This window comes from Oncorhynchus mykiss, chromosome 5 (genome assembly GCF_057628025.1).
Source record: "Oncorhynchus mykiss isolate SJ-2025 chromosome 5, ASM5762802v1, whole genome shotgun sequence".
Classification (NCBI taxonomy): domain Eukaryota; kingdom Metazoa; phylum Chordata; class Actinopteri; order Salmoniformes; family Salmonidae; genus Oncorhynchus; species Oncorhynchus mykiss.
Window position 1 is genome coordinate 49,451,093 of NC_143026.1, and position 17,604 is coordinate 49,468,696.

The 17,604-nt window shown below is 43.7% G+C and overlaps 1 protein-coding gene across 3 annotated transcripts in view; it reads right to left on the reverse strand.

The window, feature by feature from the left end:
* Positions 1 to 705: 705 nt before the first annotated feature.
* The window catches only part of notch1 (notch 1), a 73,827-nt gene continuing 56,928 nt past the window's right edge, over positions 706 to 17,604 (reverse strand). Inside the window, exons 19-31 of one of the 3 annotated variants that reach the window (XM_036976505.2) lie at positions 15,932 to 16,064; positions 15,293 to 15,550; positions 15,026 to 15,138; positions 14,026 to 14,597; positions 13,271 to 13,711; positions 12,853 to 12,998; positions 10,732 to 10,945; positions 10,568 to 10,658; positions 10,182 to 10,344; positions 5,787 to 6,085; positions 5,349 to 5,496; positions 3,336 to 3,433; positions 706 to 3,057 (exon numbers count right to left, since the gene is read on the reverse strand). In XM_036976505.2, coding sequence (XP_036832400.2) covers positions 1,780 to 3,057; positions 3,336 to 3,433; positions 5,349 to 5,496; positions 5,787 to 6,085; positions 10,182 to 10,344; positions 10,568 to 10,658; positions 10,732 to 10,945; positions 12,853 to 12,998; positions 13,271 to 13,711; positions 14,026 to 14,597; positions 15,026 to 15,138; positions 15,293 to 15,550; positions 15,932 to 16,064 — 3,954 coding nt within the window. In that variant the 3' untranslated portion in view covers positions 706 to 1,779. 3 annotated transcript variants of the gene reach the window in all.

A 17,604-nucleotide genomic window follows, 5' to 3' on the forward strand; every position in this document is an offset into this window, starting at 1 on the left:
TGTCCTTAGTGTCCTGATGTCATTGTTCTGTGTTAGGTTACACAAGTATAGGCTGTTTCGGTTTTCGTTAAGTTTATTGTTTTGGTAGTGTTTGTGTTTAGTGTGTCACTTCATTAAACATGGATTGCAATAGACACGCCGCATTTTGGTCCGACTCTCCTTCTCACCAAGAAAACCGTTACAGTACCTAGTAAACTGTGTATGTCCTTTGTCTCTGTGTGTCAGAAACAATAATGCAGTGCATCATAAGGTTATGATTCAACTTGGCACTGCATTATTGTTTCTGACACACAGACATGTAGTCGTATTGATTTCTCTTTTTTCAACCCATTTCCCCCTTACTAGCTCTGACTTAGCTGATAGCTACTTTGAGGAAAAATGTACTTACTATGACTGTGATATGTGATTGTCCCACCTAGCTATCTTAAGATGAATGCACTAACTGTAAGTGACTCTGTTTAAGAGTGTCTGCTAAATGACTAAAATGTAAAGGTAAAATAAAAAATACATTTCATATCTATAGGCTACAATGAGATTTCCTGCATTTATCAAAGTCCCATCAGGTAGCCTGATTTCAGATGTGTCCATGTAAAACAGGATTATTACGGTAACGTTCTAATAAAACCGTTATATTCATCTATTGTGGTTAGTCAATCACATTATTGCGTGAATGTAACCGTTAATAAATAAAATGTAATCCATAACTGCAAGCTTAACAGTGCCCTTTATTGAATCAAGAAGATATGACAGGAAATACTTTTTGTTTGCAAACATTGCATGTCCATAGACCATTGAATTACATTTCTTAAAACACTTCTCTGATCTAGTTTATAAATGTGACATAACAGACACCTATACCATGCTCCCCACAAAGCACAGGTGATGTCATCAAACACACAAGAAGAACTACCTCCTTTCTCTCATACACACACAAAAAGCATCCTCGATTTAGAGGATACTCACTGGGAATCTCACCAAAGATGACATTTTTGCCTTCAAAGGAGCAAAATAACAGTGACACACCATTGTAGAATAAGGCATGTGTAAGATGTAATTTTTCTTTAAGTTCTCTCATGTCCTGGATGAACTTACCGTTGCACTTTCAGTTAACACAGTTTCCCAGTGGGACTCATCTGGTCCCATTCTAATCCCCCAAACTAATTTTTACCGCAAACAACAACCGTTAAACTGAAAGGGGTGGCATTTTGGTCACACTTTAAGACACAGGTTCGATCATCCATCCTCAGTGTTAAGACTTAATGGATTGTAGTTCAGTAACAAACTTGCTTCAGTTAAAAAAAGATGAGGTTATACATCTAATCAATTAATACTGGAACTTTTACAACAAACATTCCCCTGAAAAATATATTATACAAAACATCATAATGACAATGCACTCCCAAAATAAAACAGTGAAAATTGGTGCACGATCCAGTGATGAGAGCAACATAAGACACCAATAAATAGCCAGTGTTCGCATAGTCAGTAGCCTCTGCGTCACGGTAGATAGACATACTCCTTTCCTGACGCCCTGTCCCCAATCTCCCCGCACACATAGCCCAGGTTCCCTTCCAATTTAAAAAAAGCAGAAATATAAAAGCATCTTCTTTATATCATCATGTCAAAAAAAGTACATAAATAAAAAAAAAGTTATTGTCGTTAGTATAAAAATTGGTAATAAAAAAGGAAAATCTTCAGTCAGGTCCGATGTTCTTGTCCATTGTCCATTTAAAAGTATTTTTTATTTTGTTTTCATATTGACGAGTTCTTCTGTCCACTCTACTTAAACTGGTTAGGGATAAGTCCCATCTGAGAATGCAAACTCATTGGAGGACTGGAGATGCCCTCTGACCAATCAGACATATTGGAATTTGGAGAGGAGCTGGACCATTGGTCAGGGGATCCGGGGGAGGGAGTTAGAAAGGGGTGGTCAGGCACCTGCAGCTGGTGATTGGGTGTGTTGTCTATTGGGCCGGAATAGCTGTGCTGGGAGGGTGGGGTGAGGAACTGTGTGCCGAGAATCTGGGTCTCCTGGGGGAGGATGGTGTGGATGGGGACCGAGCGACCCACCCCGTTGCCCTGCTGCAGGTCCGAGCCGCTCAGCTCGCTGCTCAGGAAACTCTGGCTCAGGACCTGGCCAGCCGTGGTGGAGTTGGAGTTCTGGTGCTGGAGCTGCGGGTTCTGCCGGGAGTGCATCTGCTGCATGAGGTGGGGCGGCGTGCCCAGATGGCTGGTCTGCAGGCCCTGATAGCCCATGATCCGGGACAGGGTGGCAGTGGGGACCCCGCGGAGGGGAGCCATCATACCGTGGGACATGGGAAGGCCTTGGTTAAAGCCACCCTGCTGCCCGAGACCCGGGTGTATCCTGGAGTGCCAATCACACTGTCCTCTTCCCCCAGCTCCATCCATGGCCATAGTGATGGTTCCCTGGCTGCCGGGGCTGGAAACAGGCAGGTGGGACAGGCGGGGAGGGTTCGGGTCAAAGGGCATACGCCCCATGTCCTGCCCCTTGCCCATGCCCATCTGACCCACGTGGCTGTCTCCACTGCCTTGCAGGTGGTTGAAAGACATGGGCGGAGACTGCTGGAATGGCGATGTCATTGGTGGCGACGCCACGTCGGACAGGTACCCGTGGGGCGACTCCAGGGAGTCGACGGGCGAGAGAACGGCTGAGCTGTCCAGCAGACTGCCCTTCCCGTCCAGGGACTTCTTCTTCCGTATCCTCATATCTTTGCCACCATCCTTCCCTCCAGAGCCTGGCTTGCGGACCTTCTTGCCCGGGGCGGTGGGCTTGAGGCTGCCCAGGTATCCGTTGGGGGAGCACAGAGGAGGAGACAGGTTAGTGGCGCTCAGGGTCCCATTATGGAGCCCTGGGCTCCTCACCAGGTTGTATTCATCGAGCAGACGGATGATGTCGTGGTGCATTCGCTCCTGGGCGATGTCCCGGGGCAGCTGGTCCAGGTGGTCGGTGATCTCACGGTTGGCAAAGTGCTCCAGCAGTACCTTGGCCGTCTCATAACTGCCCTCTCTGGCTGCCAGAAAGAGAGGAGTTTCCTCCTAGAGAGACAGCAAACAGTGTGTGAGAAAATTTTGTACAATACTTTATTTTACATTCGATTGTGATTATTCTTTGATCCCTTGAACAATGGTGGCATTTACTGGAATGGCATTGCACCAAAATGAGCGTTTAGTATTTTTTTCCAACATTTCAAAATACACCATTGAGCATACAACAATTACACACATAACTACACAAGTTGGCAAATAGTAGTTTCACTAGTGTGTCAACTAGTGTAATATGTAAGAGCCATGTTTGTGTTATCCATGTTTTTCACCTTATTGTTCTGCATGTCTTTGTTGGCGCCATTCTTCAACAACACCATGGCAGCATCCACGTTGTTGACAGCTGAAGCCCAATGAAGGGCAGATTTACCTGGATAAGAAATTAAAATAAATAAAAGGATGGATCATTTAATGCAAAAGCAAATAACCTGCACATTCTTAGACCATGAGGGCCATAGTCCATGAAGATGGGTCAGCCGGTTGACCTTTTGTGACTAGGGGGCAGTATTTTCATTTTTGGAAAAATAACGTCCCAGTAGTAAACAGGATATTTTGTCAGGACAAGATGCTAGAATATGCATACAATTGACAGCTTAGGATAGAAAACACTCTAAAGTTTCCAAAACTGTAAAAATATTGTCTGTGAGTATAACAGAACTGATGTTGCAGGCAAAAGCCTGAGAAAAATCCAAACAGGAAGGGACTCTTATTTAGAAGACTCTGTGTTCCTATGCGTCCCTATTGAGCAGTGAATGGGCTATCAACCAGATTACTTTTTCTATGGCTTCCCTAATGTGTCTAGCGTCACAATACATAGTTTCAGGCTTTTATTTTGAAAAATGAGCCTGAATGTCAACATTGTGTCAGTGGTCAGCTGAAGTCTCTCATAGTGTTTGGTGCGTAAAGGACAAATGCGGCCATTGTTTCTCTCTCTCCTACTAAGAAGCCACCAGTCCCGGGTTGATATATTATTGAATAGATATTTGAAAAATACCTTGAGGATTGATTATAAACAACGTTTGCCATGTTTCTGTCGATATTATGGAGCTAATTTGGAATATTTTTCGCCGTTTTCGGGACTGCAATTTCCGGGCGATTTCTCAGCCAAACGTGAAGAACAAACGGAGCTATTTCGCCTACAAAAATACAATTTTTGGGAAAAAGGAACATTTGCTATCTAACTGGGAGTCTCATGAGTGAAAACATCTGAAGCTCATCAAAGGTAAACTATTTAATATGATTGCTTTTCTGATTTCCGTGACCAAGTTACCTGCTGCTAGCTGGACAAAATGCTATGCTAGGCTATCGATAAACTTATACAAATGCTTGTCTAGCTTTGGCTGTAAAGCATATTTTGAAAATCTGAGATGACAGGGTGATTAACAAAAGGCTAAGCTGTGTCTCAATATATTTGTGACATTTGTGATTTTCATGAATAGGAACATTTTCTAGGAATATTTATGTCCGTTGCATTATGCTAATTAGTGTCAGATGATGACAATGGTCTCGTTCACGGGATGGGGTGTCACTAGAGGTTAAGGGCAAATCTCAAATTACACCCATTCCCTTAGTACACTGTGTGGGAGATATGATGTGAACAGAACCAAAGTAAATTCAGTGTAACACGGAACCCAAACCGGCTGCGCGCGTGCGCCATGGTGCATAAGTGTATTCCACCAAACGCGATCACGACACGCAGGTTAAAATATTAAAACAAACTCTGAACCAATTATATTAGTTTGGGGACAGGTCGAAAAACAAACATTTATGGCAATTTAGCTAGCTAGCTTGCACTTTCTAGCTAATTTGTCCTATTTAGATAGCTTGCTGTTGTTAGCTATTTGTCCTGGGATATAAACATTGAGTTGTTATTTTACCTGAAACGCACAAGGTCCTCTACTCCACAAATTATTCCACACATAACTGAATCGTTTCTAGTCATTTCTCATCCTTCCAGGCTTTTTCTTCTCTTGACCTTCTATTGAGATTGGCAACTTTCATAAATTAGGTGCATTACCGCCACTGACCTCATCTTCAGTCACCCACGTGGGTATAACCAATGCGGAGATGGCACGTGGGTACCTGCTTCTATAAACCAATGAGGAGATGGGAGAGGCAGGACTTGCAGCGCAATCTGCGTCACAAATAGAACTGACTTCTATTTTAGCCCTTGGCGACGCAGACGTTCGTTGGCGCGCGCAGTGTGGGTGCAATAATTGAATAATATAGATTTCTACATTTATTTTGCAACGCTCGCGTCACAGTGTGGTCAGCCTGTAACCTACCAAAGTCATCGATGGCGTTGGCATCAGCATGGCAGTTGATAAGCTCATCCACCATGCCTTCCACAGCCAATCGGGCAGCCAGGATCAGAGGAGTTGTTCCATCATGCATGCGGGCGTCAAGATCAGTTGCCCGGTTCCGGATCAGAATCTGAACGAAAAGACAGACACCTTTAGTGAACATGTACAGTACAGGCTAAATCTGAGAGCAAAGTCCAAATGCTTAACTGGTAATAGGGAATGCTACATATGGCATCGTGTATATAATAGCATTTTCAATTCACGAAAATGCACCGTTTTGCACATGCTATAGAAAAGCATTTTGATAGTCCACAAATGAAAAGTGGCATATAAAATGAATGTATTTACTATTTCAGAGTAGCACTATGCTAAGTATGTAGCACTACTAGAGTACTGTAGTAGTATAGAGAACTCTGGTACCTGGAAGACTCCCTGTGCGTCTGCAGCGACAGCGGCATGCAGTGGAGTGCGCCCCATGTTGTCCTGGACATTGGCGTCGGCGGTGGACTCCAGCAGTCGCTTGGCGGCGTCGGAACGGGCGTAGCGGGCGGCCAGGTGAAGAGCGGTCTCGCCTGTGCGGTCCGTCTGGTTGTGCAGGTTGGCACCCTGGTAGATGAAGTCAGAGATGATCTCAGCCGAAGGGTCCTCCTCCTCCTCACTGTTCCCCGTCTCCAAGCCTCCTCCGCTGCATGATGCGATCATTAGAGGAGTGAAACCATCTGAGAGATGGGAATTAGATAGAGAGAAAAAACACACATTAGGACAAAGGGCAAATACTGAGTGGCACTCCAGTCTCCCTTTCACCTCACTTAACACCTGATTTACTTAACAATAGGTGGGCATGGGGGTGTGAGCCTTTGCTCTTTTGTTTTAGTTATTGCTCCTCAAGCAAGGGGGGAGGCCAATATCATCACAAATTCCCATCAGACCAACTCATTGAATGCCCTACTCCTTGAAGTTTGCAGTTGTGTCTAACAAACATTATTTTTCTCATAACATATTTATTTACCCTTTAGTGTGTGCACTTTCAATTTATTTATACGTGGGATATCCCATTTTAACAGGATTACATTTTTTTTGTATCACTGGAGGACATCTTTAATGTTACTTCTAAACAAGTCATGTGACAGGGGGGTATGACAGAGACACTATATAGGCCCCCCATATCAGACGTCCTCCAACTACTCCATCCAAGAGGGGGATATCAACCATTTCCAGGCCCAGGGACATGTACTAGTCTGTGGCGACCTAAATGCCAGAACTGGACAAGAACCTGACACTGTCAGCACACAGGGTGACAAACACCTACCTGGAGGTGACAGCATTCCCTCCCCCACATGCCCCACTTGGCACAACTGCGACAACATAACCAACAAAAACGGGTCACAACTCCTGCAGCTCTGTCGGACGCTGGGTAAGTACAAAGTCAACGGTAGGCTTCAATGGGACTCTTATGGTAGGTACATATATAGCTCATCTCTTGGCAGTAGAACTGTAGACTACTTTATCACTGACCTCAACCCAGAGTCTCTCAGAGCGTTCAGTCAGTCCAGTGACACCTTTATCAGATCACAGCAAAATCACACTCCTTGAACAGAGCTTTGCCCAATCATGAGGCATCAAAGCCAAAGGAACTGAATAATATTAACGAATGCTATAGACGGAAGGAAAATAGTGTAGAAATCTACCAAAAAAACAATTAGGCAATAACAAAATCAATCCCTTCTAGACAACCTGGACAAAATGTTTCGCTGTAATAATGAAGGTGAATACTTGGCAGTAGCAAACCTAAACAGTATATTTGACCTCCCAGCTTCCCTACCAAATCTAAAAATGTCAAGCAGACAACCTAAGAAAATGAACAGCAATGACAAATAGTTTGATGAAGAATACCTAAGAAAGAAATTGAGAAACCTGTCGTCTAACCATAAACATAGAGACCCAGAAAACCTGAGCCTACGCCTTCACTATGGTGGATCACTAAAACGATACAGAAATACACTACGGAAAAAGAAGGAACACCACGTCAGAAATCAGCTCAATGTAATTGAAGAATCCATAGAATCTAACCACTTCTGGGAAAATTGGAAAACTCCAAAACAAACAACAACACGAAGAGTTATCTATCCAAAACAGATAGGTATGGATAAACCACTTCTCCAATCTTTTTGGCTCAATAACAAGGAACAGCCAGCAAAAACATATACATGATCAAATAAAAATCTTAGAATCAACTATTAAAGACTACACTGGATTCTCCAATTACATTGAATGAACTACAGGACAAAAATATACAAACCCTCCAACCCCAAAAGGCCTGTGGGGTTGATGGTATCCTAAATGAAATGATAAAATATACAGACCACAAATTCCAATTGGCTATACTTAAACTCTTTAACATCATCCTCAGCTCTGGCATATTCCACAATATTCGGAACCAGGACTGATCACCCCAATCCACAAAAGTGGAGACAAACTACCGTGGGATATGCATCAACAGCAACCTTGGGAAAATCCTCTGCATTATCATTAACAGCAGACTCGTACATTTCCTCAGCAAAAAATGTACTGAACAAATGTACTGAGCAAATGTCAAATTGGCATTTTACCAAATTACCGTACGACAGACCATGTGTTCACCCTGCACACCCTAATTGACAAACAAACCAAAATAAAGGCAAAGTCACGCAAATGAACAGGGACCCTGGGCATCTTCTTTTGGTGTTTTTCAGTCAGTGGAAAGGCCTCTTCAGTGTCCTAAGTTTTCATAACTGTTTTCATAACATAATTGCCTACCGTCTGTAAGTTGTTAGTGTCTTAACGACTGCTCCACAGGTGCATGTTCATTAATTGTTTATGGTTCATTGAGCAAGCATGGAAAACAGTGTTTAAACCCTTTACAATGAAGATCTGTGAAGTTATTTGGATTTTTACGAATTGTCTTTGAAAGACGGGGTCCTGAAAAAGGGGTGTTTCTTTTTTTGCTGAGTTAATTTCCCTCAGATTACACAGACACACAAAGAATACAACTGGATAAACTCCCATATCTATTGGTTGAAATACCACAGTGTGCCATCACAGCAGCAAGATTTGTGACCTGTTGCCACAAGAAAAGGACAACCAGTGAAGAACAAACACCTTTGTAAATACAACCTATATTTATGTTTATTTATTTTCCCTTTTGTACTTTAACTATTTGCATATCATTACAACACTGTATATATTCAGAATACGACATTTTAAATGTCTTTATTGTTTTGGAACTTTTGAAAGTGTAATGTTTACTGTTAATATTTTTTCTTTCACTTTTGTTAATTATCTATTTCACTTGCTTTGGCAATGTAAACATATGTTTCCCATGCCAATAAATCCCATAAATTGAATTGAAAGACAGAGAGAGAAGAGAGAAAAGGGAGTGAATGTATACAGTACCATTCAAAAGTTTGGACACACCTACTAATTCAAGGGTTTTGAAAAAACACATGGAATCATGTAGTAACCAAAAAAAGTGTTAAACAAATCAAAATCTAATTTATATTTTGAGATTCTTCAAAGAAACCACCCTTTGCCTTGATGACAGAAACCTGGAATGCTTTTCCAACAGTATTGAAGGAGTTCCCACATATGCTGAGCACGTGTTGGCTGCTCTTCCTTCACTCTGCGGTCCAACTCATCCCAAACCATCTCAATTGGGTTGAGGTTGGGTGATTGTGGAGGCCAGGTCATCTGATGAAGCACTCCATCACGGTCCATGGTCAAATAGCCCTTACACAGGCTGGAGGTGTGTTGGGTCATTGTCCTGTTGAAAAACAAATGATAGTCCCACTAAGCGCAAACCAGATGGGATGGCATTTCGCTACAGAATGCTGTGGTAGCCATGCTGGTTAAGTGTGCCTTGAATTCTAAATAAATCACTGACAGTGTCACCAGCAAAGCATCCCCACACCATCACACCTCCTCCTCCATGCTTCACGGTGGGAACTACACATGTGGAGAGATCATCTGTTCACCTACTCTGTGGCTCACAAAGACACGGCGGTTGGAACCAAATATCTCAAATTTGGACTCTAGACCAAAGGACAGATTTCCACAGGTCTAATGTCCATTGATCGTGTTTCTTGGCCCAAGCAAGTCTCTTTTTCTTATTGATGTCCTTTAGTAGTGTTTCTTTGCAGCAATTCAACCATGAAGGCCTGATTGACGCAGTCCCCTCTAAACAGTTGATGTTGAGATGTGTCTGTTACTTGAACTCTGTGAAGCATTTATTTGGGCTGCAATTTCTAAAGCTGGTCACTCCGGTGAACTTATCCTCTGCAGCAGAGGTAACTCTGGGTTTTCCTTTCCTATGCCGGTCCTCATGAGAGCCAGTTTTCATAGCGCTTGATGGATTTTGCAACTGAAATTGAAGAAACTTTAAAAGTTCTTGACAATTTCCGGATTTACTGACCTTCCTGTCTTAAAGTAATGACGGACTGTCATTTCTCTTTGCTTATTTGAGCTGTTCTTGCCATAATATGGACTTGGTATTTAACCAAATAGAGCTATCTGCTGTATTCCACTCCTACCTTGTCACAACCCAACTGATTGGCTCAAACGCATTAAGGAAAGAATTTCCCAAAATGTACTTTTAACAAGACACACCTGTTAATTGAAATGCATTCCAGGTGACTACCCCATAAAACTGGGTGAGAGAATGTTTTCACTATTATTATATAGTAAAAATTAAGAAAAACCCTGGAATGAGTAGATGTGTCCAAACTTTTGACTGGTACTGTATATAGAGATAAAAAAGAGCAGAGGGAGATCCTCACACACCTGGGCCTCGGACATTGACGTCCATGCAGTCATTCTCGATCTCTCCCTGGGGAGGCGTGGGGGCGATGGAAGGGATCCGCAGGTCAGCCGCGTCCAGGTGTTGCTGGGTCCACTGTCTGTGGTCAGTGCGGTCATCTAGGTTCAACACGGCCTGCTCCTCAAACTAACACAGAGACAAACATGGTCAACCAACTATCGTACAAAATATTTTAAAAACACGAATACAGGGCAACACAATCTCTGTGACCACACAATACACATTATGTAGGCAAAGGCAATTATGTGTTTATGTATTTAACATTAATTCAACAATTTCCAGATGTGTTCACAATTTTATACATTTAGTGGTAGTACATGGTCTGTGTAGGTTTCAGATGCTCTCTTACCCTAAAGCGTCTCGAGTCTGGCTCCTCCTCTCCCCACAATCCATTCTGGCTGTCGTCCATCAGAGAAATGTCCAAAATGTTCTTCAGTGGCCTGATGGACGTAGAAAAGACAAGTTAGATAGCCACACATGAAAACACACACACGCACGCACGCACGCACATACTTGAGTCCCACAGAGTCCTCTCCTACTGGCTCTCTGCGTTTCTTCTTGCTGGGCTCAGAAACTTTGAAGCCCTCAGGGAACCAGAGCTGTCCGTGCTCCCGTCGGCGTTTACGTGATACCAGCACCCCCAGGCAGATGAAGCCCAGTACAGCCAGCCCCAGGAACACCACGTACATTGGGTATAGCTCAGAGGATGCAGGGGTGGGCTGCACACCTGGGAGAGAGGGGCAGGGAGAGTACAGCATGTCAGAATGGGGACAACTGTTGTACCATGTATGTAATTCTTACAGTTGAAGTCGGAAGTTTACACTTAGGTCGGAGTCATTAAAACTTGTTTTTCAACCAATCCACAAATTTCTTGTTAACAAACTATAGTTTTGGCAAGTGGGTTAGGACATCTACTTTGTGCATGACACAAGTCATTTTTTAAACAATTGTTTCCAGAGATTATTTCACTGTATCACAATTCCAGTGGGTCAGAAGTTTACATACACTAAGTTGACTGTGCCTTTAAACAGCTTGGAAAATTCCAGAAAATGATGTCATGGCTTCAGAAGCTTCTGATAGGCTAATTGACATCATTTGAGTCAATTGGAGGTGTACCTGTGGATGTATTTCAAAGCCTACCTTCAAACTCAGGGCCTCTTTGCTTGACATCATGGGAAAATCAAAGAAAAATAGCCAAGTCCTCAGAATTTTTTGTTGTTGACCTCCACAAGTCTGGTTCATCCTTGGGAGCAATTTCCAAATGCCTGAAGGTACCATGTTCATCTGTACAAACAATATTACGCAAGTATAAACACCATGGGAGCACGCAGCCAACATACCGCTCAGGAAGGAGATGCGTTCTGTCTCCTAGAGATGAACATACTTTGGTGGGAAAAGTGCAAATCAATCCCAGAACAACAGCAAAGGACCTTGTGAAAATGCTGGAGGAAACAGGTACAAAATAATCTATATTTCACAGTAAAACGAGTCCTATATATTGACATAACCTGAAAGGCCGCTCAGCAAGGAAGAAGCCACTGCTTCAAAACCGCCATAAAAAAAGACAGACTACGGTTTGCAACTGCACATGGGGACAAAGATCGTACTTTTTGGAGAAATGTCCTCGGGTCTGATGAAACAAAAATAGAACTGTTTGGCCATAATGACCATCATTATGTTTGGAGGGGGAGGCTTGCAAGCCGAAGAACACCATCCCAACTGTGAAGCACGGTGGTGGTAGCATCATGTTGTGGGGGTGCTTTGCTGCAGGAGGGACTGGTACACTTCACAAAATAGATGGCGTCATGAGAAAGGAAAATGATGTGGATATATTGAAGCAACATCTCAAGACATCAGTCATGAAGTAAAAGCTTGGTCGCAAATGGGTCTTCCAAATGGACAATGACCCCAAGCATACTTCCAAAGTTGTGGCAAAATGGCTTAAGGACAACAAAGTCAAGGTCAATTGGAGTGGCCATCACAAAGCCCTGACCTCAATCCTATAGAAAATGTGTGGGCAGATCTGAAAAAGCGTGTGCGAGCAAGGAGGCCTACAAACCTGACTCAGTTACACCAGCTCTGTCAGGAGGAATGGGCCAAAATTCACCCAACTTATTGTGGGTAGCTTGCGGAAGGCTTCCCGAAACGTTTGACCCAAGTTAAACAATATAAAGGCAATGCTACCAAATACTAATTGAGTGTATGTAAACTTCTGACCACTGGGAATGTGATGAAATAAATAAAAGCTCAAATAAATCACTCTACTATTATTCTGACAATTCACATTCTTAAAATAAAGTGGTGATACTAACTCTAAGACAGGGGATTTTTACTATGATTAAATGTCAGGAATTGTGAAAAACTGTGTTTAAAATGTATTTGGCAAAGTTGTATGTAAACTTCCGACTTCAACTGTATGTGCTCTACGTCGGTCTGTGAATATCTGTATATTGGCATGCTGTATGACACACATTTTTCCTAATGGATACATATAAAGTCACCATCATCATCTAAATCACAAGCATTAAAGTAGTTATTAGCCTATTTTCATAATTTCATAGTCATATTTTATGAAGGAGAGACATTTTTTAATGGAGAGTATTTCAGCTTGAGAGACTGTATGTTGGTTCTTACTGGTGACTGCCTCGATGTAAGGAACATTGAGGTTCCCGCTGGAGGCCAGCGCTCCCAGGAACGCGGCGACGTCGGTGGCGCTCTGGAAGCATTCCGTGGACTGCTGGTAGCACTGGCGGTTATCAATCTCCAGGTATACCACCGACCTATCAGAGAAGGGGAGAGTTAATTCAACCAATAATAGGGAAGGAAAGGAAAGGATTCACTTGACCAATCAGGTCAACTTCTGACTCTCCTCTCAAATATCTAATCTAAGGAAAATTCTTTGGAAAGACTCAACAAGTAATGTCTGAGTGAGTGAGCGAGTGAGTGAGCGAGTGAGTGAGCGAGCGACTGTGGGTGCATTCGTGTGTGCATCATTGAATGCGTGTGACTGAGCAATCAATGTATAACAAAATGAACAAGTGTGTGTACCTACCCTTTGACCTGCATGAGGTCCAATTCTCGGCGCTGGCGGGGCAGGTTCACCATGGACCCCACGCTCTCCTTCATCTGACCGAGCATGTTGGCCGGCACGACCGCCCAGTCAGGCCAGCTGTCGGTGGAACGCTTCACGTTGTGCTTGGCCAGCTCCTGCTCGCTGCCATAGTAGGGGAACACCATGGGCTCTCCGTTTGCGTCGCGCCGGAACACCACGTTGGTGTGCAAAACGCTGCTGAGCTCACGGAGGAACGTGGACAAACCATTTTTTAGCTGCTCGGGGGGGATGTGGACCACAAGGACCAGGTGGCCATCAGCTAGCTTCTCGGGCATGTTGTTGGCGCAGTCCAGGCCGTCCCACTCGCACTCTGCGTTGTTACAACCCTGGTCGCAGTGGCCGTCCGCGTAGTGGTCCTTACAGTACTGGTCATACAGCGGGCTGGGGAGATTAACATGGTCAATATTAGGATTAGCACTTAAGTTAACTAAAGACAGAGGACTTGGATGAGGTCGCCATGTAGATAGAAAACTAGGTAGGTTAGAAAAGATTACTTGCATAGGTAGACTTGTAAGGAGTTGGAAGTAGACAATGTTCATTATTCTTACAAACACAACATATCATCCTTCTTACATGGTTTAATATGTTTTAATAATCATCTGAGAGTGAAACAGGTTTGAGACTGCGCATAGTGAGATAGTGAGAGGTTGAGATGGAACACACGATATAGGAATTCGAGCCGGACTGAGACTCACTTGCACTGTCCCTCTTGTCCCTGGCAGTCGAAGCCGTCGTAGAGACACCCAGGGCTTTTGCACTGCTCGTCACACTTCCCATCATTGAAGTACCGCCAGCACTGCAGAGCTGCCGAGCAGTTCTGCCATGGGTCATCGAAGTTGAGCGAGCAGTCGCCACCGTCCCAGCCGCAGGCGTGGTTGTTGCACAGCGAGTCACAGATGTGGTTGCCCGCCCACTCGTCGCACTGCGGGATCTCGCAGCTCACCTCTACCTCGGGTGGTGGTGTGATGTCCCGGCCGAACCCACCGGGAAAGGAGTAATCAAGGATGTGGCAGAGCAGGCCATTGAAGTTGTTCGGGCAGCTGCAGTGGAAGAAGGGTGCATCGGGGGTTCTCTGGCAAGTGCCCCCGTTGTAGCAGTGGTTGACATTGCAGGGGCTGTTCGTGGGAGTCTGGCACTCAGGGCCGGTAAAAGCTGTGGGGCACAAGCAACGAGGGCTCAGGTGGCCAGAGACACAGGTGCCACCATTTCTGCAGTTGAGGCTACCACAGAAGCGTGAGTCGTATTCGCAGGAGGAGCCTGTGTAACCCTGGATAGACAGAGATCGGTGAGATGAGGTTGTACCTTAAAACAGTCTGTTGGTACACACATTTACTTTGCATTGCCAAACCGCTCCCTTTCCACAAAGATATACAAAAAAGAGACTGAAAGTGAATCAAACACATAAATAATGATGCTTAATGAGATTGTGGCTATAAATACATAGGGAACTAGGGGCTGTCCAAATGTCACCCTATTCCCTTTTCTCTATATGGGGAACATGTTGCCATTATGGCCAGGGTGAGGTCCACAGTTTGTTGTCTGGTCAGTGGAGTGTGGCTCAGTTGGTAGAGCAAGGCGCTTGCAATGCCAGGGTTGTAGGTTTGATTTCCACGGGGACCAGTACAAAAATGTAAGCACCCACTACTGCTCTGGATGAGATTGTCTGTTAAATGACTAAAATGTAAATGTGCTCACCGGTGGGCATTTGCAGATGAATCCGTCGGGGTTGTTACTGGCCACTGCACACATTCCTCCGTTCCTACATGGTCTCCCCTTACAGCCATCAAACACCTTGTCACAGCGCTGGCCTGGAGTTGAGAAGAGAAGAGAGAGGGAGAACGATGTGTGTTATTTATGTACATTACAAATGTGTGGACAATGTGTTTTTTGCATTGTTGTGTCAATCGGTCATAAACACAGAATAATCACATTTATTTGAGTTGCGTAGGGTATGGTCAGTACCTGTGTATCCAGTGCGACACTCGCAGCGGTAGCTGTTGGTGAGCTGGACACAGTTGTAGGAGCCTCGCAGGTCGCAGGGGTCCGACAGGCACTCGTTGACGTCACCCTCGCAGCGCTCCCCTACGTAGCCAGCGGGGCACATGCAGTGGTAGCCCCCCACTCTGTCCACACACTGACCCTTGTTGAAACACTTGGGCTCATTGGTCAGAGGGTCTGTCGAGGGGTTGCAGTCATCCAGGTTGATCTCACAGTGAATGCCTGGGGAAAGGGTGGGTTGAGGATTAGCATTCAGGATTAGACCCACCATTTGTATAATATCAAGTGTATGGACCAGGTTTTCCTTGAGTAGGGTTGCACAATTCTGGAAACTTTCAAGACATTTCCAGATTATCTTGAAATCCAGGTTGGAGGACTCCCGGAATCAGGAGGGAATAAGCAGGAAATACGGAAGAACATGATTACATCTAATTCTATGTAATTTAGCATAGAGCTCCACTACTACTGCATGGTTCTACATGACTAATATGCTGCTACTCACTGTTCTGTGCTTGTTTTTCAGTGGTAGACTGTAGACGGATGAAAGCTTCATAGAGATTTTTATGAGATGCCTGGTGTGTGTGTGTGTGTGCTAATGTGTACCTTGTGTTCCTCTGGGACAGGAGCATTTGTAGGTGTTTATGAGGTCGATGCAGGTGCCCCCATGCTGACAGGGCTGAGACAGACATTCGTTGATCTCCTTGGAGCAGTTCACCCCGTGGTACCCAGGAAGACACTGACAGAGACAAACCGGACCAAAACCATTCAAATACCAGAGAAATTAAGTACTATCTTAAACACGATTCAAGATACCCAGCATTGCTCTACTTTCACACTGTTCTAATATCAAGTGTATGGACCAGGTCTCCCTTGAGTAGGGTTGCAAAATTTTGGAAACTTTCAATAAATTCCCAGATTTTCCCAAAATCGTGCGTGGTTGGAGGATTCCGGATTTCCAACCTGGATTTCTGGATAATCTGGGAATTTATTGAAAGTTTCCAGAATTTTGCAACCCTACTCAACGGAGACCCTGGTCCATACACTTGATATTATACAACGGGTGGTTCTAATCTTGAATGCTGATTGATTAAAACCCTATTTCAGCCGGTGTCTGTTCCACAAATTACCACTTGCTAAATCTATGACGTTAAAATGCTTGTCTCATCAGCCCAGCCAGGCAATTTATAAACTTGATATCCACTATAAAAAGCATCTAGACATTATCACACATTTCTTTTAAACCAACATTTTGCTTTCAACAGCAGATATTTGTATAAACATTGCTATCTATCTCTCCAACATTTGCAACACTGTTTCAATATTGAAATTCAATCTCCTGCTGTCCCATAGTAATGAACATGTCGGGGGTCAGGACGAAACAGACAGGAAGACAGCGTTTCTCAGCCATTCAAAATCTGGAATCAGCTGGCATCATTTTTATGGATATATACAAAAATATATATATTGAAAAAAGTAATTTGCAGTCTTTCCAGCTTCAGTTTGAAGTGATTATATTACTGTAGCTTTGTTGTTGGCTAGCTCCTCTGAACAATAGTGTCCTGACAAATGATCACATTTTCTATGTCAGGCGAAATCATGCCTCATTAGCTCATTGTTATGGATGTATCCAAATAAATGTCAATAGAAAACAGCTTAAACAAACGCAAATGCAGCTACTTTGCTGTTATTCTGGCTGCACTTCTGACGTGACTGTAAATTAGCCGTAGTTGGCTAGTTAGCAAATAAGGGATAAGAACGCTGCCAGCCAGTATGGCAATGGAACATTTAGAACGAACGACTGGGCCACGTCCAAAGATACAGAACAAAAAGACTGAACGACTGGGTCGCGTCTCTAGCAACCCTAGATTTGTGTTGGGACAACAGTTGAAGTCGGAAGTTTACATACACCTTAACAAAATACATTTAAACTCCATTTTTTTTAACAATTCCTGATATTTAATCCTAGTAAAAAGTCCCTGTTTTAGGTCAGTTAGGATCACCACTTTATTTTAAGAATGTCAAATGTCAGAATAATACTAAAGAGAATGATTTATTTCAGTTTTTATTTCTTTCATCACATTCCCAGTGGGTCAGAGGTTTACATACATTCAATTAGTATTTGGTAGCACTGCCTTTAAATTGTTTAACTTGGGTCAAATGTTTCAGGTAGCCTTCCACAATAAGTTGTGTGAATTTTGGCCCATTCCTCCTGACAGAGCTGGTGTAACTGAGTCAGGTTTGTAGGCCTCCTTGTTAACACAAGATTTTTCAATTCT